The 23,109-nt window shown below is 37.2% G+C and overlaps 1 protein-coding gene across 1 annotated transcript in view; it reads left to right on the top strand.

The window, feature by feature from the left end:
* OCA2 (OCA2 melanosomal transmembrane protein) overlaps positions 1 to 21,860 on the top strand; it is a 184,095-nt gene extending 162,235 nt beyond the window's left edge. Inside the window, exon 24 of the mRNA XM_064408163.1 lies at positions 21,276 to 21,860. Within this exon, the coding sequence (XP_064264233.1) occupies positions 21,276 to 21,363 (88 nt within the window). The 3' untranslated portion in view covers positions 21,364 to 21,860. The remainder of the gene's footprint in view (positions 1 to 21,275) is intronic.
* The last annotated feature ends 1,249 nt before the right edge of the window (positions 21,861 to 23,109 follow it).

Raw genomic sequence — 23,109 nt, 5'->3', positions numbered from 1 at the left:
AATCTATAATTCATCTGGCTATATAAGTGAAAGGGACTTGAAATGGCAACCTCCTTCTTCAGCTGACCACATGCTGTTTTGGGGCCTTTGGTGGTCTTGATATGATTTTTTGCATTTCTGATGTCAGGTGGCAGAGCCAGGGGCTCTGGTGAGCAGAGGACTGAGGGGAGGGCTCTGTCCCTAGGAAGGCAGGCTGGGGGTGAGATGAGACACAACCATGGTTTCAGCAGAACTGAGTGGCTCTCGTTCCCTCCTTCCTCTCCTTCCCTCCTTCCCCTCTCCATACTCTTTCCCTCCTGACCCTGGAATGTCCAGGGTAGTTCACAGTGAAGTGTAGCCATATGCTGAGCAAGGTCTGATTCCCTGGGAATATGGAGATTTGAAAGAGATTCTTCTACTGTGCCTCATTGATACCTTCTTGTGAAGGCTGTACACGGAAAGGTACCCAGACATTGTATTTCAATTTACATAAAAAATATATGTACAGGAAGCAGGCCAGGAAGAATTTGTACAATATATTTAGAAGACAGAAGTGGAAGGACACTGATTTGTTTTTTCATTCTCAGATGTAAAATATATTTAGTTAACAAACTACAATTCTTTACCTGTCAGCCATTTAGTCTGCTGAAAATAACTCAGCAAAAGTTATGTTTCCTTCACTTTAATATTCTCATTCCAGGGAAAATTTTGAATATGTCTTGACAGTTCTGTTGTCACATAACAGATTTACATTTAAGTTCATAAAAGCTCATGCTGGATACATACAGAAAATTTCAAATTCTGTGAGAATAATGTTTGTAGGAATAATGCATTGTTGATATACATCATCTTCAATTCTGATCATGTACAAAAGGGAAATCTTAAAGTGTTATTGACTAGGGGAAATTTTTTCTGCACAAGAAATACAAGTAGTTATAGTTGTTTATGGTTCATGGAGACACCTGTGGTTCCAGAAGAATTATTCTCAATGAGACTCATAATAATCTTAGAAGTTTTACCCTGAATGTCCTTTTTAATGCATCTGTGACTGGTTTCCTACATCCTTTGTTCAATTCCTAAATAAGTGATCTAGAATTTTACTTAGATGAGGATCATCTAATCAGTTATACCCCAGACATGAACCTACTGTTCACAAATTTTACCATTAATATGACTATTTCTGCATAACATATTTGATTGAAAGCAGCTGAAATTTTGCTGTTATGATAAATGAATTCCTGTTGAAAATAATACACTATTTTGATAGGAAATAATTCTCATTTCTATGTATGTCCTGAGAATTTTAATAAATAAAATAATTCATTGAAGCATGTGTTAGAAAGGAACAATTTCTGCCTTTGTATGCATACAGCTATTTATTCCAGCAGCATAGCTGTTAGGGATTTAATGACATTTAACATTAAAATTAACAAAACCTTCTTGGTGCAAGAATAGAAAATCAAATATTGTCTGGTTATTTCTCAGGGTCTTTGTGATGTAAAGTGTGATCTTTCTGTACATTTACCGTTGCCAAGACTGGTTACAGGTAGTTTAGGATCTCAGGACTCATTCCAGGTTGTGACTACAATGAAATTTGCTTTTATTAAACCCAGCCTAACTAGAAATATTTCCATAAATTCTCAAAATTGATGAAAGAATAGTCTGAATCTTAAATTGGAAGAATTTGAAATTAACAAGTCCACTCACCAAAAGCTCTGCTGAAAGTCAAAGGTAAATCTGAAATCTTCTGTTCTCATGACTTTATTCATATAGATGATGTGATATCACTTGTCTTCATACCTCAAATTCATAGTAATGCACAAAAATAACCAGAGACATATAAAATAACCAGATCCCATGGCTGTCCAGTAATATCCCTAATTTTGATCATTAAAATTAAAGATATGGTCAGATGTGTTAAGTACTTTCTTAAACTGGAGCAAAAATAGAAATAAATTGTTTGAAAAAATGTTCTCTACACAGTGTGATGGCCACTTCAGTGGCATATTTTGTTTGTTATGTTTTGCATAAAGCCTGCATTTTTCTTATGATTCCTGGAGGATTATTTTAGCTATGCAACCCCTTCAAAGAGCCTCCTAAAATGCTCTACAAGAAAAAGGAAAATGTTAGTTAATAAGAGGAGCATTTTATTTCCTCATATAGTAATTTTCTTGTATGTCATGGTTGGAATTGCTAGTGCAGAATCTTACTAAAATAAATCTTAATTTTGCAGTTTAGCATATATAATTTATGATGTTTGTCTGTTTAGCCAGTTTTGGTTTTTTAAAAATTTTCTTAACATTTGCTTCAGCTGGAAAGGTTTCCACATACCAGTGTTCAGTAAGTATGTTTTACTGTCTAGGTGCTAAGCTATTTTTAACTACAAAAATAGCAATCTGAAATGAAAACATGTTCTTTCTAGAATATTTGACAATAACTTCTGTTTATATTATGGGGTTTGAAGAAGAAGTATCTTTAGAGAATCCAGTGGAGATATTAATATATCAACTTTGTTTTATTATTTCAGTTTGGCATCTCATTTCTTAAAACATTGTATTTAATTAAAAGCAAAGTCCTTATTTATAGTTCCTTAGCTAGAAATAAAACAGAACTATCTTGTGAGCAAGAAATTAATAAATATTTAAAATATGTTTTTATTAGTACCGAAGAGGATTTATTTTTCATTAGCATTTGTTTCAGGAAGTGTAATTACAAAGTGATTAAGATTGGAACTTGCTTTCCATTTAACAGCTGCTTTTCTAACTGTGCTAACATACCCACACTTAGTTGAATTGGCCTAGAAACTGCAAATTTATATGAAGATGCAAATAATTCAGCAGTCCAGGGAAAATATGCCACAAAAGTTTTGGTCTTCCTGCAATTCAAGGGCCACATATAAGTGTCACAAAAAATCAGGGAGCACACACTTCACAGTAAGCACATGAAAATTCCTGATATGTAAAGTTGTAAAATGAAGACATCCTTGCATAAAGAGGAATCAAAATATCCCAGTCTGAAAGAGTTGAAAGGGTTGTTTATTACTCCAGCGATGAATGATGAATGAGACAGCTTTGCAAGTAAGTATTAGGTAATAGTGGGGACGCTTGGATGTGGTGACAGTGGGAGAGAATATAATGGTCTGGCTTATCTTTCAATTTTGCTGCCACAGAAAGGTGATTTTTTACAAAGAGCTCTGCTTTTTGCATCTTTATCCAAACTGATAGTAGAGGGAAGGCAGGATTTAACTATAAAAAATTGTTAAATCAACATCCAACTTCCAAGTTTAACTTTGTCAATCTATTTAAACAGATCATGCCCTTTTGATAAACTCTGGTATTGCTCATGCTTCTTTAAAGGATGGGAATTTATGCAGACAATATGAGTCCTTCTAATTATACTGTTGAACAAAGAAAAACATTTCCTATGCCTTTTAATGATATTTCCAGAATGTCTTGTACATTTGTTTTATCTCTTCCTGTGAAAGGACACATTTTTTCTTAATGCAAACATTGTAGGCACTGTTGGATTATGTACAGAGCTTGTGAGATGGTTCAGCACGGTGTAAGCCAGGAGGTAATACCAGAATTCTAATTCAAGAAATTGTCTTCTGCCAGATGGAGCTGTACCTTGCTGAGAGGTATTTACAAAGCTGCTAATAGAACAGCAAATGGCTCTTGGGCCTCTTGTCTAGCTTTGGGACCAAAATGACCTGGTTAATCTAGCAATATTTGCATCTGTTTGTTGCTGATACTACCTTTTTTTTCCTTTCAATGCTTGTTCAATTTAAATTGAATTCACTGAAACATACATTACCATATAAGTTGCAGGTGTATAAATTCATGTAAAAGGGCATATCCCCAGGCTGTAGGAACTATGTATCAGTTCCTGAGACTAGCACAATATCAAGTAGCTAAATTGCTCTTGATTACCAGGATTGTAAACTGAAACAGTTGAGGCAAAATCTTTCAGTATTGCAGAATATTTTCTGCTATATTTTTTAATTGCTCTTTTGATACTAATTCAGTTTCTGAAGTCCAGTGTGTTTCTTCTCGTAAGCACTTCATTTGGAAATATATTGTGGTTCTGGTTTATGCCATGCTAGTACAAGGCACAGTTACTGTGCAGGTAGTTTCCATCCATGAGAATGGCATTGATGTGCATGTTCTCAACCCCAAGCTGCCTACCCCACCTGGGACAGTTGTGCCGAGCATATATACTCAGCTGAGTAAATATACTAAAGTGTAGCTGAGTAAATATACTAAAGTATATTTTGCACTTGCTGATGCCACAGATACAAGTCCTTGTGCCAATGCCCAACACAGTTAAAAAGGCAAGGCAGAGTAACACACTGATCAAAAACATGGTACCCGTCCAGCCATGTAGTCTGAGCATAAGATTGTTCACTGGTAATGAATACAAAGAAAAGGCTAATTTAGGCTACTGAGGTGAGGTGTTTAACCTGCCCTGTACTCCCTGTGATGGGGAAAAGATGAGTGCTGGTGGTGTGGAAACTTTCAGTGGGGGCACTGAACTGGGGAGTACCACTCCTAAAGCATGGCATCCAGTTGTGTAGTAAAATATGATACATTACAAATGGTCATGGAGATGTGCAAGAAAATATCCATCAGTGGCAAACAAAAAACCACTTTCTCTAAGAAAAGTGAGGAAGAATCTGGTACAAATAAGTACTGCCATTGATCAGAAATGGGGTGTCCTGTGTTGGAGCCGTTTCCTTTCTGTTCTTCATTTGCTGTCATTCATACCCAGCTGTAGCTCTTTTTATAGCTTCTCTTACCTCCTTTGCATTTTAACCATACATAAAGTGTTTCACATACATTAGATATCTGGAAATCTTTTCTGCTCTCTTTATTTTGCTTTGAACCCAGTTCTACCTGTCACTGCAGGCGGCTTCCCTTCAGTCAGGAATAATTGACATTTTGTGATTTGTGTCTGTAGGTGTGAGAACTCCATTGTCATCCTGTGCTTGTTCTCTTTAGAGAACAGAGATATTGCTGCATGTTTAAAGGACATAGCAAGCACAAGGTTTGTGGAAAGAAGTAAATTCTTTTATTAGATGACTTACTGACTTTAGGGGAAAAACTGTGTGAGTTGATCTGAAGATAGATAGGGACCTCAGTGCTCATGTGTGTATATGTGCATATCTCTTTCTGACAGCTGCACAAATTGCTGCCCAGTTCAGAGTGCCTCAGCTTTGGACACTCCAAGTTCAGTGATGTTAGTCCAGCTGAGAGAGAAACACAAAGAAGTGTAATATTGAATTGCAAAGATGTCTGGTACTGTCAGTTGTGCCAGGGCAAAACAAAGTGGAAGAATACTGATAAAGTGACTTTACAGGCAGTTTGGGGCATCCCTGTCAGTGCTAGGAAACTTTTTGGGAGTAAGCTACTAACTTGGAATATAACAAATGGTGATGAGGGCTAACACCAGGATGCAGCTGAAAACATTGCACCTTCAATAAACAGTGGAGTACTACTCTGTGTAAGCTGACAATGCTTATGCTTTTGTAAGAAGAGACCTGGTGAAGGGATTCAAAGAGTATCCTGCAATGACCAAACTTTTGGAGCTGGAGAATAATCTTTGGTGTTTCTTGAAGTCAAAGAAAACAACATTGAGAAACTGGGCTAGGAGACCCATAAGTTAGCATTTTAGTTATGTGAATAGTCAGGAAGGAATAATTAAGCAGAACCGCAAGAGCTTTAGAAAATGAAATGTGAATCCAAATGGACTCAAATTATATGCAAGGATAAGGAGTACAGTGATAGTGCTGTATGAAAATGAGAAAAATTGAAAGATTTGCAGGGGTGAAAAAAAAGAGAATGGAGCTGGCTGGCATGGAGAGTAAACTCATAGCTAGACATCAGTAAAGACCTGGCAGAGAAATGGACTGAACTTTGATTTGAAGAGAGTGAGGTTAGATTAATTAGAGAGAACAAGATCAGTGAATTGTCAGCACAGGAGACTGCTGAATTGCATGTAGTCTGTGGTGAAATTATCTGGAGTGAGAAGCAAGGGAAGTGGGAGAAGAGGGTCAAGAAGAGCATCCCTTTGGCAAGAGGATTCAGTGACATAGATGTGAAGAGAGATCAGTGGAAAGCTGGAAGAGGAAGAGGCCTCCAAGGCCAAGAATAGTACAGGCAGATGTCAAAACCAGTGATTTGCTGGGAGGAAAGGAACATTGCTTCTAGTTTCACTTCAGAGGTCAGTGGAGGGGACTCTACTGTGAGAGTGATTTTGTTGGTAATAAAATTAAATGTTCTATTATTATCGAGTATTTTTAAAGTTTCTGTCACTGGCAGAAAAAAAAAAAGGGAGGGCCAAGCTGAGGCTTGAAATGAAGTCTCCTCTTTGTTGAAATAAACATTACAACTTATTGAGGAAAAACCTCTTTATTTATATAGATACACTAACATGGAGGAAAACTGAATTGTCTGAATTAGATTGTGGAGCTGACACCACCAGATGCTGTGAATATTGCACAAGATTTATTTGCTTTACAAGGAGAAGTAGGCAGAAGGTCATGTATATGTTTCTCATTGGCCCCACAGAGATTTTTGACTTACACCGTGAACTAATTTCCTTTCTCTGCCATGAATGCATGTACATGTATACTAAAGAAAAGAAGCTTTGTATCTGGTATACTGACATTCAAAAAGCTTTTGGTTAAGCCTTCAAACACTTCTCGTGTTTACATGGCCTTCGGTGGTGTCTCATTGTTCTATTCAAACTGCAGAATAAATATCTCCTCAGTTAAATGGTTACTAAGATTATCCCATGTTTTCAATATTATACTAGGAATCTGACTGTATTCTTCTGACACAAAGTATATTGAGTCAGTGTATATTCTAAAGTGCTAGCAATTAGTATGTCAATGCATAGAAGAATTTGAAGCACTAAGTATGTGCTGAAGCTTATCATTAAATAAATTACTTCAGGGACATTCGTGCAAGTTGTTTATTTCCATTGTAACTACCAGGGCATGGTATATTTAGTCCAAAATAATGATGTCGTTACATTTACAAAAAGTCTTCAAATACATTTTTAGTCCTTAATAATTTCAACTAATACATGTAAATAGCTCACTTGTTCTTTATATTTTGGCAGATATTATTCTTTATCATAAGAATAATTGGATTTTTCAGGTTTAAGGTACACTGATGGAATATTATTTTTTGGCTTTGTGAGATTTATGAACAGTATTTAGAATATGTAACTATTCAGAATAAAAATTTTATGCAGAAGTATTATCGCTTTGAGCCATAATTATATACTATTCCCTACTATGGTGATGTTTTCATGTTTGATAGATATACATCTGAGTTGTAAACTGATTAAAATCTTGAAGCCTTTGAACTCTGTTAGGGATTGTTCATTAAGTCTTACAGCTTTTAAAAATACACCAGTAAATAGAACTTCACTTTTCTACTTCCTGTTAAGGTGAGAAGTATATGCTGTGGCAGTATCAACAGCAGTACACTAAATAAATCCTGCTGCAATTTAAAATTAAATTGTGATAATAATATTTTCTTTTTTTAGTAACTGAATTTTAGTCTTCCTATATAACTTAACAATTTCTTGGGAATTACATGAAATTGTAAAATGTTTGACAAACTGACTTCACATTTCTTTCTCTTCCCTGTTACCTTCCCGTGCATTAAGCACTCTGATTGAATTGGAAACTGGAACTATATAATGGAAGCACATGCAAAGCTAGATCCCGTGCCCCAATCCTTCTTAATTTGTATCAAGTTATCACCTTGTAACAAGTATGTTTCAGAAAAAAAAAAGCCTTTGATAAGTTTTTTGTTCCTTTCTTTCCATCAAAGCCTAAATTTTCCTCTGCTTTCCTGTACAATCACATTGCTGTGAATGTGTCGCTGTGTTTTCCACCTAAGAACTTCTGAATATGCTTATCAACTTCAAACACTTCTGGCAGGGGAGAGAATGGTGGGGTAGGGGGCTTGATTCCTCAAGTATAATCAAAATCCCTGAAATGCCATCAAAGTTGGTGGCTGGGAAGAGGAAAGAAACCCTATTAATATTCTCACTGAGGGAAAGAGCATTCTGATGCCACACGGAAAAAATCCATGTAGGTGAGCATTGTTACAAGTTACAAGAAAAGGTTTCTACCTAGACAGAAAGTCAATCAAACTTAAGACACAAAGAGATAGGAAATAAGGCTTCATTATTTTCTAGTGTTGATGGAGCTGCTTGTCAGTAAAGGCAAGATTCATCTCACCTCACTTTTTCATTCTACAGTGTTGATATCTTTATTTCTATTCTTGGCTCTCATTGTAGTCACTGGAGAGAAACAGCTCTTGAAAGGTCATTTTGGAGTACGAGTTGTGTGCCCAGGAACAGGGTTTGAGCTCACAAAGAAATGGGATAGTCCTGTTCCAACAAAGAGTGTGTCCAAAGCTGTGGATGAATGAGTTGGTGGGAGCAGGGACAAAAGGGAGCTTGAGAAGGGAACAAGTCCAGGCAAGCAGAGGTGATTCAAAGAAGAGAAGAATGAGCCAAGTTCTTGCTCATTTACGTGATTTTTGTAATTTGTTTTTGAGAGGAAAAAAGCCAAACGGCCTTAACTCAGGTTCTGTTTCTGTGTCACCTGGGAGATGATATAAAGTTCACACAGTTTTTTGTATTGAGCAACACATATTTAAATTCTCACATGTGTAATGTCTTATGTTCTGATATAAATTGGGTTTTTTTTTGAAAACATTCCTACTTTTTTCAGCTTCATTCAGATTCATCAAATGCCAAAATTTTAGTTAATTACAACATGCTCAATTTGATTAGACAGTCACTATAGATGCTGAACAAGAGTGTTATTCAAACATTGTTGAAATTAGAAAATTATTTTCTAATTAAATAGGGTATTTTTGCAATTACCAGAATTATTCAGTGCTGGCTGGAGAATACTTGCTTGGAGAAATTCTGCATCTCCAAACACTGTTTTGGAAAACAATTTGCAAGAGAGCCAAACAAAAAGATAACTTAGATGGCAGAAAGAGATATGAAATCTGACAACTCAGAGAACACCGTCAGTATGAAACTTTATAGATACATTTGCCATTTATACCCTGATTAATAAACCTTCTTATGAGAAAATATTAATTTTTCTGCAGATAAAGTTTGCTTTATCCAATGCTTTATATTTGCCTGCCAAGGCATCATGCAGGTATTTGTAGTCACATCATAATATAAATTTTCAGGGCATTTAATTTTCTCAAAAAATTGATATTTTTAATAGAACTAGCAAAGTGATTTTCCTTGTTACTAGATAATGTATTAAACAGACTATCCTGGTGCCTTCCATCACAATCAGAAGAAAGGAGGAGTTATTGTTTACATTATTTTCATTATAATGCATTTGAATTTACAGCAGCTTGAAGGAAGTACTGCTTTTTATGGACTGGGAAATAGATTTTTATTCTCCTGTGCAAACTAGACACTATTTTTACACAAAAGATGTGGTAGTATTTACTGTATTCCTTGTTTTTTTGCTGCTTGAACTTAGAAGTGAATTTTGATAACTTAAATAAAATTATCTTCCTGATTATATTAAACTCAGGGGTACTGCATTAATATAAACAGCACTAGTAAAACACTTTAATTATAGCTTCCTGATCATTACTTTCAGGTTTTCAGCTTCAATGAAGGTTATTTAAATAGGGCTGGTCTAAAGTTTTAAACAGAAAAATAGCAGCTCAATATAGGCTAAAACAAGAGTGGTTAGGTATTGAGAATGGTTTTAAATTGATAGTGACTAAGAACTGCTTTTATGGGAGGAGGTACAAAACTCACCCCTGACAAAAAAATAAAATTTTGTTGGTTTGGGGAGCTTTCTTTGGAGGTGTTTGTTTGGGTTGTTGGAGAGTGTTGTTTGTTTGTGGTTTTCTTTGTTCAGTTTTTTGATTGTTTTTGTTGTGAAGTTTCTATTTTATTGCACCTCTTAGAAAAGTCCAGTAAAGAAAAAGGAAATGATAGTCCCTAAGAAAGATTATAAAAGAGTGTTGGGCTGGAGGATTTCTGTGTTTGTTTTTTTTCTTCTTTGTGGTACTGTTTGATATATATTACTAAATATTACTAAATAATTTTAAAAGCATTTATGTTGGGTTTTTGTTCTTCTTTTTTGCTTGTTATTAAGCTATTTGTTATTTTCTTTACTGCTTGCTCATAATAAAAAAAAATATTAGAGGTTCAAAATAAATATCATATAGATAAATAGTTTTTCTAGTATTATGGAAACTATCTTAATAATAGGTTTTCTGAAGGCAAAGGAAAAAATCCCCTAAATATTCCACTCAATAAATACTCATATTCCATCTCTGGCACTGTAAGGATATTAATACTTAGCTTGTTTCAGATTTTTTCATAATGCTAAGGTAAAAATGCATTAAAATATGTTACTATACCTTCTTGTTCTAAGACACAAAAAGGCAAAACTCTGTTAACCTTATCTGGAAAGGCCCAATTTAGAGAAATAAACTAAAATGAAAAAATATCTTAAACATATGTGTAAAAATAATCCTGATATTTCAGAAAGTTAATTTTGTGTTTCTCTGGTGGGACTTAGGAACAGTTGAGAATCACTTGATTACACTTAAACCAACCTTTTGACTGTCCAAGCTGTTCAAAGGACTAAAACAGAAAGAGGATGAACACTGGGGTACCTGGATGTAACCTGGGTGTAAATTGCTGACCCAGGCCATGTCCTACATAACTCACTTTTTAGTGACCTTCCATTACCCTCCTGTGTTCTGTTATCAGTTAAGTGTAGACCCATTTCCATGCTTGCATTACAGGAGTAGCAATCCTTCTCTTCCACTGCAGAGCTGGAGGTGGGAGGTGGGAAGCAGAAATTAGTGTAGCAAGCATCTTAATTTTCACCCACGTGTTGAAAATATAAGTATTATCTTCATAATTAAAAAAAAAAAAATCCAGTACTTTTATTTCTGTTTTTGCCTCGTTTCAGGCACTCTATTTTTATATATAATATATATAATAATTCCTATTCCCAACACAAGCCTGAGTAACACTCATGATGGTGTGGGTTAGATGACAACACCAGGACAAATGTGTCTTTCTCAAATAAATTTCTGAAAATGTAGTACATTTTTAGGAATTGAGAACTGGACTTTCTCAAGCTCTGCCCTATCAGCTGGAAGTGCCTTAAGCCCTAAGTCGGCCATCTGTAACAATTAGACAGTGATGCCTCTGCCTGATTGATTACAATAGCTGTGAACTGCTCATGTAGCTAAGCCCATGTTTAATCATCCTGCTGGTGGTACTTATTTGCCTTCCTACATAATACTTTTTCTGTCTTCCCCATCTGTTAGGTCTCCATGGGGTGACCTTGTTGTGGTCTTTCAGTACCTGAAAGGAGCCTGGGAGAAAGATGGAGAGAGACTATTTACAAGACCATAAAGGCTCCAAACAGAAAGCAGGCTTAGATGAGATATTAGAAACATCTTTACTGTGAAGCTGGTGAGACACTAGAACAGGTTACCTAGAGAGGCTGTGGATATCCCATCCCTGGAAGTGTTTAAAGCTGGGCTGGAGGGAGATCTGAGGAACCTGGTCTAGTGAGATGTTATCCCTACCCACTGCAGGGGGGTTGGAACTAGATGATTTTTAAGGTCTCTTCCAATTCAGACCATTCTATGATTCTATGATTTTCTTTCATCTCATTAAAAATGTTGGTATATACATCTGTGACAATCCAGAGGCTATATTTATACATTATTTATTTTTGTAATACTTTTTACATGGGAACCATAACATGCTGTGGAATGGATGCACTTAGAATAGGATTCACTCAATTTAACCATAGCTTGCTAGTGCATTTAAAATTAGACTATTTACAAAAGTTTTCCTTGTAAGGAGCAGGTAAGTGCACAGATCTGTGGCTTCTCTGGGGCAGAAAGGCCTGTGCACTGTAGTGCACCATGATGGCAGCGAGGGCTTGTGAGGCTCCATCTGCCCCCTCATTTACCTTTGGTTAACATTTCATGGTGGGTTGGAGGGAAACCTCCAAGTGCACCCTGCTGGAATGAAAATCTCCACTCTGCTGTTCTCTTAGGCTGCACAGCCTGTAGCATAGGGTTTGTGGTGGAAAGTTTACTGACCTTACATCATTAACAGCCTTTTATCAGGAGGCATCTGCTGAATTCATAATGAAAAATAATCATTAGTGCACAGGAAACATCCTTCTACTTCTTAATTCAAAATGCAATTACATTGCTCCTTTGTCCTGGTGAACTTCTGTACATGAGTTCTCTATCATTACATTGTGTGGCACTAGAATGGGAATCTCAAAGTGGAGAGAAAAAGAGAAGAGGGTGGAACATATTCCTTTTTATGCAACATCTGGCTTTTTAGCAAAGTCTAGGGTTTTTTAAATAGTTGAGTGTACCCTGATGAAATTATTAAAGAATGGGCTGATTAATCTCTACCATAAAATGCAATTTCCTTTTATCTTGTGCTGTAACCAAAATAAAAGAGTCCATTTGGAAGAAAATAAAACCCAAGAAAAGTGCCCCAAGATACCATTTGTGAGGGTTGGGATTAAGAACGTTAATGGAAATAACATTCAAGCAACTTCCTCTCCTGAATCCTTGCTAAGAAAAAGCAAAATAATAAAGAGTTAGTAAGGGTTATTTAATTTGAAACATTTTGGAACCAAAATAAATCACAGTAAATTTCTGCCATATCCATTATCTTTGATTTGTTTAAACCATATACAAATACACTGTAGTCTAAAAAAATGGGTAGGTACAGTTTGTTTCAAAAACATGCAAAACATTTTATGTGACATTTCTATAGCAGGGAGATTTGAGCTATAAAAAGGTATTTTAAGAAAAATGTCCTTAAGCCTCGAATTTGTTTTTTGCAAGGGCAGAAAAGCATATAATTGTCAGAAGTGAGTTTACAATACATTAAATGTTTCATAAAATACAGAAAATGTTACTGCAAATATTGCAAAACCTATTTCAACAGTCCTAATGCATTCATTTTTTCACAGTAAACCTCACTGGTTTTGTATGAATCTATCTCATTAGTAGAATATTTGTATCAGAACCATTCAAACAATTCATGAGAACAAGTGCTGTCAGACAAGATGTACTTAATTGATTTTCTCTTCTAGTCAGCCATGATGATTTTAATCTTCTTGAGCTCAACCACACCTCATTACACAGATGTGTGGGAGAGGAATAACTATGGCTTTCCCCAGAAGCTGAACCAATTACATACATTTGTATTTCCTAGACTTTAGAATGGCATGAAGGTTTCATAACAAAACCAGAAACTGCAAATTGAGGATAAAATTTATTTTGGGATGAGAGAGATATATCTCCTAAAAGGAGATCAAATATATTGCTAATATGTGATGGTAGATCCAAGGGTGACAAGAAGTCACAAAAAACACTAACAGATCATCTTGAATCTTTATGCTGCACTTCATCATGGCATGTCACACTTAGTAGGGTATGAACTAGTCTGTCTATAGAGATGTTCCCCTAATATTCGTAGAAACTTAGAATCCTTTAGGTTGTTAAAGACCCTGAACATTAGCAAACCCAACCATTATCCTAACACTGCAGAGTTCACCATCAGGGATGGTGGCTCCACACTTCCCTAAGCAGCCTGTTCCAATGCCTAACCACCCTTTGAGTGAAGAAATTCTTCTGAACATCCAACCTAAACTTTCCCTGGCAAAACTTGAGGCTGTTTCCTCTTGCCCTATCACTGGTTGCTCAGAAGAGACCAACTGACCCCTTGCTACAACCTCCTTCCAGTAGTAGTTGAGCAATAAGGTCACTCCTGAGCCTGCTCTTCTCCAAGCTAGACAGCTCCAGCTTCCTCAGCTGCTCCTTACAGGACTTGTGCTCCAGCCCCTTCACCAGCTCTGTTTCTCTGGATACAATCCAACACCCCAATGTCTTTCTTGTGAAAGTGAGGGGCCCAAACTGAACACAGGGCTCAAGGTGTGGCCTCACCAGCACAGGAGCACAATCCCTGCCCTGATCCTGCTGGCCAGACTATTTCTGACACAGACCACATTGCCATTGCCCTTCTTGGTCACCTGGGCATAATTTGGCTCATGTTCAGTGGCTGTTGACCAGCACCCCAAGGTCCTTTTCCATGGGGTAGATTTCCAGCCACTCTTTCCCAAACCTGTAGAATGGGGTTGTTTGACTGAAGTGCATATGTGCATCTAGGTAGATCCACACAGACAAATTTATCTGCATTATGCTGGTCTTTCCAAGAAAAACATCGCCCCTAGTTCTGTGTGTTCAGGTCTGTTTCTGTACTTGAGATTGTGTTCTTCCCTGGCTGTCTGCAGGATTTCACATTTTTCTATTGGAATAGTATATTTATTTTAAAATGAAAGGTGAGGTACCCTTTCATCTAACAATTGTCTTGCTGATTTTTAAATGATCAGTTACAGTATCTTTTTTACTAGAAGTGATGTGTTTTCCAATTTTTTTCATGATTTCTCTTACTGGCTACTAACTTAGCATAAGTGAATAGGCTTTGGATAATTATCAGAGTCACTTATTCTGACAGTCTTGTATTTAATCTCAGTTGCACCACAGAGATCTAGACAGAGACTGCAACAAATATTGTATTAACAGTAATTTGAAACTGCCAGGTGGAGTTGGCAGACCAACTATTCTCTCAGAACTGAAGTCTGAAATTTTTCTTTTGGTGATCAGACTTTGGAAGGCCAAGGAAAGGCCCATTGCTTGTTCTGCATACATCTATGTTGAGGTTACAACAATAGGAGAATATTGTAGATGGTAGGAGGCAAACCATAGCACTTTTCTATTTTCTCACTCAGGATCTGATTTTCCCTATCTTAAGTTTACTCCAGGCAGTAATTCTATGGAAAATCTTGGCATAGATTCAAACACACAGAATATAATGAGAAATTGTTACAAAATTTAACAAGCAGATGAATATAGAATTATAGGTTTTGTTCCATGTTTTAAATTTCACAGAAACTCCGATGTGTCGTAACTAGTAGGTAACTACACTATAATTTTTATGTAATTCCAGACTATATGAAATTCACAGTCATTTAATGTTAAATTAATGATCACTTGCTGTTTTAGCCACCTGTTTTCTGAGCTACAACAGGTGTCTGGATTTGAAGGGGTCATGGGTATGTGATAAACATTTTGAATATATTTTCTTTAAGCTGATAGGAAAGTCCATACTTTCAGATAAGGTGTATCAGTATGTCAAAGACTAGCAGCGATGGAAAGCTTGATACAAGTGAAATGACAGGACATTCAGAAGGTAGTCTGCATTGATAGAAAGGGAAAGAAGAAGTAGGGTGAATATTGTGGTTATTTCCTTTCGTTGAAAAGAAAATTACTTATGTTGCAAGTTGAATTATGACATTTCTTAAAATGTGTAACTTTCTTTTTGTTCAGAACTAACCTTACATATTTCCTAGGCATGCCTACACCTGAGTCTCTTTTTTGAGGTTGTTTTCAGAGACTTTTAGATATTCTTTTAAGAATGAGTTCATATTTATCAAAATTCCAGAACAAAACACTGCATACAGTGAGAGACTGTCCAAGATTGAGAAGAATTATCTGTCTTCTGTTCTTCATTAAATATTTTCTGATGAGATGTCAATCTTCAGGTGTGCAGATGATGCCTACTTATCCTGCATTGAATAACAGAGGAGCAAATAAAAGTCTGGGAATTATAGAGTGCTTGAGTTTGGAAGGGACCTCTGGAGGTCTGTCTCAAGCAGGACCACCTAGATCCTATTTCTCTGGCCTATATCCATATGAGTTTTGAATACCTCCAAGGATAGAGACTCCACAACCTCCCTGGGCAACCTGTGTCAGTGCTTGGTCACCAACACAGTAAAAAAAAAAAGTGTTTCCTGCTGTTCAGACAGAACCTCCTGTGTTTCATTTTGTGTTGTCTCTGGTCCTTTCCCTGGGCATCACTGAGGAAGGCCTGGTCCTGTGCTCTTTATACAATGGACCCAAGAATTTATGCACATTGATGAGTTCCCCTCTGAGCCTTCTCTTCTCCAGGCTGTACAGCCCCAGCCCTCAGGCCTTTCCTTGTATTATTGGTCTTCCAGTCCTGCAGTCATTGTAGCCCTTCACTGTAGCCCTTCTCTCCATTATGTCCACATCTCTTGTCCTGGGAGGGCCAAAACTGGATCCAGCACTCCAGGTGTAGCCTCAGCAGTGTTGAATAGAGGGAAAGGATTTCCTCTCTTAACCTGCTGGTAATATTTTCTTAATGCATCCCAAGATGCCATTAGCCTTACCTGTTGCAAAGACAAGTTCATGGTTCATGTTCCATTAGTGTCCATCATCTGTACAGGCCCTGTCTGTTTCTGAAAAAGCTGAGGTTATAACTTCTGTAGAGCTTGCAGCACGAAACTGATACAAATTGAGAAAAAACAAAATTTTAAGCCTGATGAAACTCTACCAGTTGAATTTAAATTTTGCATTAAATTGTAAATACAAGTAGGAGTAGAAGTTGGCTTTAACTTTTTTTAACTCTCACCCCTGTCTACCACCAGTCTTCTTTCAATGCCAGTGGTTTGGTCTTGGGAGATTTCTGCTGCTGTTTTTCCACTGAGAATCCCCTGAAGGTTCCCCCTTTCTTAGGACACATGCTCCTTCCACAGATTTCCCCAAGAATGCATAGGCTGTGCAAGTTATGAGCTGTCAGTGAAGGTAGTGCATGTAGGCAAGGTTTTCATGCATGAGAACATCTTGTATTTTGTGTCCCAAATCAAGCAGAACAGGGCAATGAACCTGGGTCTTATACATACTGGATCCTACTGGCTCTTGAATCATCACAAAATAGAGATGCAAGGTAATGTAGAAAACCAGTTTATTAAAAAAACGTCAATTCTGACCCCAAAGGCTTCACTATTATTATTTAGCAAATAATATTGGATAAACTTATAACCTAAGAAAACTGTAGTATTCACATCCATAGAAACTTATTAACAATTGATTTTATTCCCAGAATAATCATACAGGTGTTTTCTTTTTTCCAAGTAAATACAGGGCCAGAAATCTTGCAGTAAGACAGAGTTAGAAATATCTAGGTCATTTCCAGCAAAAAGGTTCACTTCTCTTGCTAGTTTTATGCCCACAGTTGACTTCTAATACATATTTCACACTTACCTTCACAGAGTTTCATTTTGTTCATTTCAAATTCTCATTTTGATTTTCTGAGAAAGAACATACTGAATTCTGCTCTCCACAGAGTCTGACATCTCTCCCACATTGGGACAATTTGCAAGCTTTTCCTTACTGGATAGCTGAAGTTATTAATAAGTAAAACTTTGTCCAAGACAGGTCCCTGGGGCTCTCACTTGAGACATTCTCACTATCTCACACTGAGCTGACATCTGCTTTTTGTGTATATTTAGGCTGGGCGATTTCATTTAGATAGGAGTTTTCCATGTAAGCCTCTAATATGAAGAGGAGGAGGGGAAAAAAGGGGTGACTGCTAAATCCTTGCTTGAATCTGACCTTGCTTCCTCTTTGCAGTGGTAAACCCTCCCTCAGCTGCTGCAGAGTACCAAGATGCACTTTTTGAACCATGCAGTCTCTGTGTATATATATCCCTGTCTGCAGAGAGGAAGAGACAAGGAAAGTGCAGTGCAGGATGCAAAAATGTATTTTTAAGCAAATATAATAATTAGTGTTTCTTATGAATTTAAAGTTTTAGAATACAAAAAGTTTTAATAACTTCTAGACTCCACTGATCCTTTTCCCTAGAGAGGAGCAAAAGAATGACATGGTCCTTTCTGATTCCTAGGGGTATGCTGGAAAAAAAAGTGGGTGGAAATAATTTTTACATTGTTTAATATGCATTCTTGGACTTAATATAACTAAAAAAATAATTTGTGCCTGTATATTGTGTCATATGTGGCCTGGGACAGGAACTTTCTGTTCCTTGGGGAAGAACAATGGGTAGTGTAAATAGCATGATCCCATGATACTCAAGGAATCTATTAACTCTGCAGTAACTAATACTTACTGAGTTTATCTCTTCTCGCTCTGGTACACAAATTCCACATTGAATTTGATCCAATTACATCAGTGCTCAGGCCAGAGAGCCTGAAATTGAGACCTCAAGTTGTGGGGTAATTGCCCATGCAATGAGAATAACAGCTTTGCAATTGTGCCCTATGCAAGCATCCACACTATGTGTAGTGAGGTTCCTCCCCAGGGCGGCTGCTCCTGCCTCCAGCTACACATTTGACTGGCACTGTGACAGTGATGGTATGATCCCAATTCCGGCATGTGGCCCTGTATAATTAATCCATTTTCTTGCATTTGCCTCCTCCAAGTTTGAGCAAACCTTTTTGTTCTCTTTTCAGTCACCAAGTAGCCCTTGAATATTTTTTGGATCCTTTCCTCCCCTTGCCACTCTTCACAAAGGCATATTACTGCCATTCATTGCTGAGCTACTGTGCATTCTCCAGGGAGGTCTGTTAGGTGGCATTAATACAGACTAAGATCTGCTCTGTCTCCAATCTTCCCAGTGGCAGCTCGTTGCTTGCCAAGTGTGAGGTCAAGAGATCTATGTTTTCCGTCAAACAGCAGCCGCTGCTCTTATGAGCACTGTGGCAATCACCAGGTGGCTAGCCTGTCATGGAGATAGAGCCACAGGGGGCATTCATTAAATATACTAAAGGATGTAATAGGGGGTTTTAGCTACTCTATTTCATTCCTATAGCCATTGCTGGGTTTGCTTTTTTTTTTGTCCTATCAGGACACTTTTATCTAAGTGAGATTAGGCAATGCCACAGACCAGTTTGGCTGACAGAAGAATGGGAAGGGTCTGGCTAGCCAGGAAATTAATTTACTTTTTTTGTCTTTTTTTTTTTTTTTTCCTAAAATAACCACAGCAGAAGCATTAGCTCTTATGTTTTACAATATAATCAGCTTGATCATAGTTTAATGATTGAAGAGTGATTCAGCTCTTTCAAGAAACAAGTCATTCAAAAACAAGGATCTGACCAGTTGGATTGGAAAACAACACTTCTCTGCAGTAAATTTATGCATGTTCATAAGGGGAAAAAACCCCTTTCACCTTTCAAAAAATCCTCCAAATGCATTTCAAATTTTTCAGGAAATATTTGAAAGCTGTAACAATTCTCTAATCCTTTCTAGCAATCTTTTGTACCTTTGTCCATTCACGTCTTGGACACAGTTGGCCCTTCTCTCTAATCTCCTTTTTTTTCCCGAGTCCAAATGACAGCTTAACATCAATGCTTTCGAAGCCAGAAGAGCAATAATGATGCTTGATGCCAAAATGGCAGAAAAGGCCAGCTCACCAGGTCCAAAACCTTAGAGGGATGAAGAAGAAAGCCTCTGGAGCCAGGCATGTTGGGAACTGTCCTTCTGAGGCAGATCTTGCAGGCAATATTGGGTGATGGACACCGGGACACTTGTACACAAGGAACCAGGCTAACTTCTTCAGAGGGGTGTCAAGGACACAGAAATGAGAGCACCTATCAGTCTGACAGGCTTCTCTTTGGACATTTTCTGTCTTGCCAGGGTTTACTTTTTATCTCTTGGGTTGTATCTATTTCTGTAGGTGTGTGAGGTGAGCACACTTCCATACTGGGTTGAGTGACCATGAAGCTGGCATTATGGACAAACTTGCTCTTTCCTAAATAATTCCAACATATTTTTAGAGAGCTTGTGTTCATTAATTTCCCAGTTATTCTACAAACTCTATAGGCTAGTGCTCATTATTTTTGTGTTTGCAGTGACCTTCACTGCTGGTAAAATTTCTTTCTCCAAAACTCAAGCCAATGACTGTTAAAAGCAATTCTAATCTGCTGGTGACATCTATGCCTCGGCCAGTCAGCTTTCCAGAGAAACAGCAATGGAAGAAACATCTCATGAGGATCTCATGAGTTTAGGGTAATGTCACAGCTGCAGGTAGAAAGCAGATGGCAATGAGCAATAGAGAAGTTTAGTTTTCATTATATGCAAGGACTTCCCAGCCTGAGGAACTGGGGGCTACGTTTAGTGCCCCAAGACGTCTCTTCTAGCCATAACTTGCTAAAGGAAGGAGCTGCTCATTCAACCAAGCTCAGAGAATTACGTCCTCCTGTCCTCTACAACATGATCATCTCTTAGTACTCTCTCAGCTTCCTAAGGGCCAAGTAAGGCAAAAAGGCAGAATTAATATACCCACATGTGTGAGTTGGTCTTAGTTCAAGAAAAAGAATTAATAAAAAGCTGAACTTCAGAAAACATTGCTGTGCTTTTCTGAGTTTTATGAAAACTCTTGTCTGAATCTGGCAAAAGAAAGTGTATAAGGATATCATTTGTTGCATGATCATTTCTCCTCTCAGTTCTCCTTGTGATTTTAGTAACATAAAACAAATGAGTGTGATCACAGCAGTGTGTTTTTCACAGAGCTCTTGTATCATACAAAAATGCTTTTGAGTTTCAGAAAACTTCTTTCTTTCTCACATATCTGAAAGATCTACACATTTAGTCATCAGGACTTGGCCAACTCTACAACATCCTTTTCACTTGTCTGCCTCTGCTCTCTGTGTTTCTCAGTCTAAAGAGAGGTATTAAATCTGGGTGTTGTCTGAAAATCTTTTCCTGTGGTGAAAAATAAATAGTTTTTTGGGTAGAAGAGTAAAGTTTCAGCAATTTTACAAGTGCCTGGGGTTTATTTCCAACAGTCTGTTAATACTCAAATCTGTTGGACATGGTGAGAGGTATGAAAGAGAAGTGCTAGCTGTATGTGACTCAGATCAACAGGGAAACAATTTAATGAGTTTGATCCATATATTGTGTTACAAAGTGCCATACCAGGATCACACACCTAATCTGAAGGGATGCATGCTTGAGAGTAATTTCTAATGCTGCATAATTTATAAGAATTGTTATTTTACCTGTAAAATTGCATGTTGTATGCATGGGAAAAAACCTAAAAAATGCCAAAACAATAACACATGCAAGATTCCGAGACAATGTAAATTGGAACAGACGTTCTGAAACCAATGAAACTATGTGAATTTTGACCTTGTATCTCTAAGGCTAGAGGTAGAAAGGTGAGCTTGAATACGATACTGTTATATGCTCAGAACATCTCTTCTTTTGGTATTAACCATCCCTATAAACATTCCATTTCACTTGGAATATGTAGGATAATTCAAAATATCCTTGCTGCAAATTGGTTGGAGAACAAACTGTAGTATCCTTATTAATCTTTGCTTTATTTTATTGTTGTTCCAGGTTAGGTTTCCCCATGATGATCGTGTCCTGTACCATTGGGATGTGCTATCTTCTTGTTGCTCATGTTGTAGTAGGTTGGAATTCATAGTAATTTATACTTTCAAGAGTTCGAGAAGCTTTCCCTTTTGTGTCGTTTATATCAGAATGCTAAGAATGCATATGAAAGGAAAAAGATATGTAAAATCCCAACATATGGTATCAATCAAAATGATTGTTGGCATAAACATCAGATATGGTCATTCTTAACCTTTTGTTTTATGAACAATATGGAGAATTAGGCAATCAAAATTAAAAGAATCCATATATTTCATTAAGAATGCAATTAGTATGCAGATAAAAAGGAACCATCTCAAGGGAATATGCTGTGCCTGAAAGTTTGTATTGACACAATCTGAGTATAGTCACAGATGAAAAACTCATTCACAATAGCAGATGTTCAGTAATTTCTTTTTACGGCTTCATTTTTCTTTGTCAATATATTTAGCTATTTGTATGAAAGTAATTAATATTCAAGTTGTAATAATTGAAAGTTAAGCAGAATATCTGTACACTTTGAAGGATGTATCATTATCTACATTAAAAATAAACATGTCTTGAAAATGTGCTGTGGAAAGAATTATTATTTTGGAAGCAGGACTGTATTGCCCAGAGCCTTTGTTTTTCATTTTAAAGCTCCTAAACACTGTTAGGCTACCTCTATTTTTTTTTTCCTTAAAATAAATTAATGCCACTCTTCTTACAAAAGGACAAACATAAATGGTGATAAAAGCATCAGACATCTTCCATTTAATCATTAATGCACTTTTGTGAAGGAGTACTCTGAATATTTTAATAGGTTAATACACTATAGGGGAGAATAAGCTCATAATGTGGCTTTGATTTCCTTATCTCTGGTGATAATGTTTTAAACCACATATATTGTTTTATATAATTGCCTGCCACAACAGGTCAAAATTGTCTTTATGAGTATTAAGTCCTGTGAGGTACTCAAGAGCCCAATTCCAGATCTTCCAAAACCTTGGTGGGTTTGGCTTGAATTAATGATGGGTTTTATCTTGAGTCAGAAAAATCAGCCTGGTGAGTGTAACACAAATGGACAAGGCTGAATTACAGGAAGCCACTAGAGATGATCAAATGTGACTTTTCCTTCTGCTTAGTCCGTGAGATAACCAGGTAAGTGAGAAAGAAGCAGTATCTCCCCTACCTAAGTGAGGAGATGTGAGATTAATCATACATCCCGCTTTGCTCATATATAGGTTGTATCCCTCACCGGGATTTGTTTTCAATGGGAAATGTCAAGAGGCCAATAGAAATGAGGCACAGCACCCACTCTAAGCAAGGGCTGCCACCTCTCCCAGTAGGTTCAGTGACAGCCAGAGGGGAAGAACTGTCTCCACTGATTCCAGACCTCTCACCAATATATCCATCCCCCTGACCCATGCTCGGCCCCCAGATCAGTGATGTCTCCTGTGATGGGGCTGAATTTTGCAACACTGTTGAGAAACCCCGAGCCTGTGCTAACAATGACCACCTGTAGAACAGATCTTCTCCCACAACCAGCATAACTTCTGTTTCCTTTTATAGATATAAAACCAAACCAAACAAAAAAATCCCAGAAAACCAATCCAAAAAAAACCAAACCCCACCAAACCTCTGTGATAAGTCTGGATCAAAACAAAGCAAAGCAAAACAGAACACAGAATAAATGATGACCCTGAAAGATACTCCTTCATGCAGTTTTTCTGCAATTGAATTTGGCCTGTCTTAGTCTCAATGTAAAAGCAGTTTACTATGTAATAACTGGAATTCTGTTTCAATTAAACAAACATTTATT

Source organism: Passer domesticus, chromosome 2 (assembly GCF_036417665.1).
Source record: "Passer domesticus isolate bPasDom1 chromosome 2, bPasDom1.hap1, whole genome shotgun sequence".
Lineage (NCBI taxonomy): Eukaryota > Metazoa > Chordata > Aves > Passeriformes > Passeridae > Passer > Passer domesticus.
Note: the sequence above shows the minus strand (reverse complement) of the source record. Positions and strands in the feature narration are given on the sequence as shown.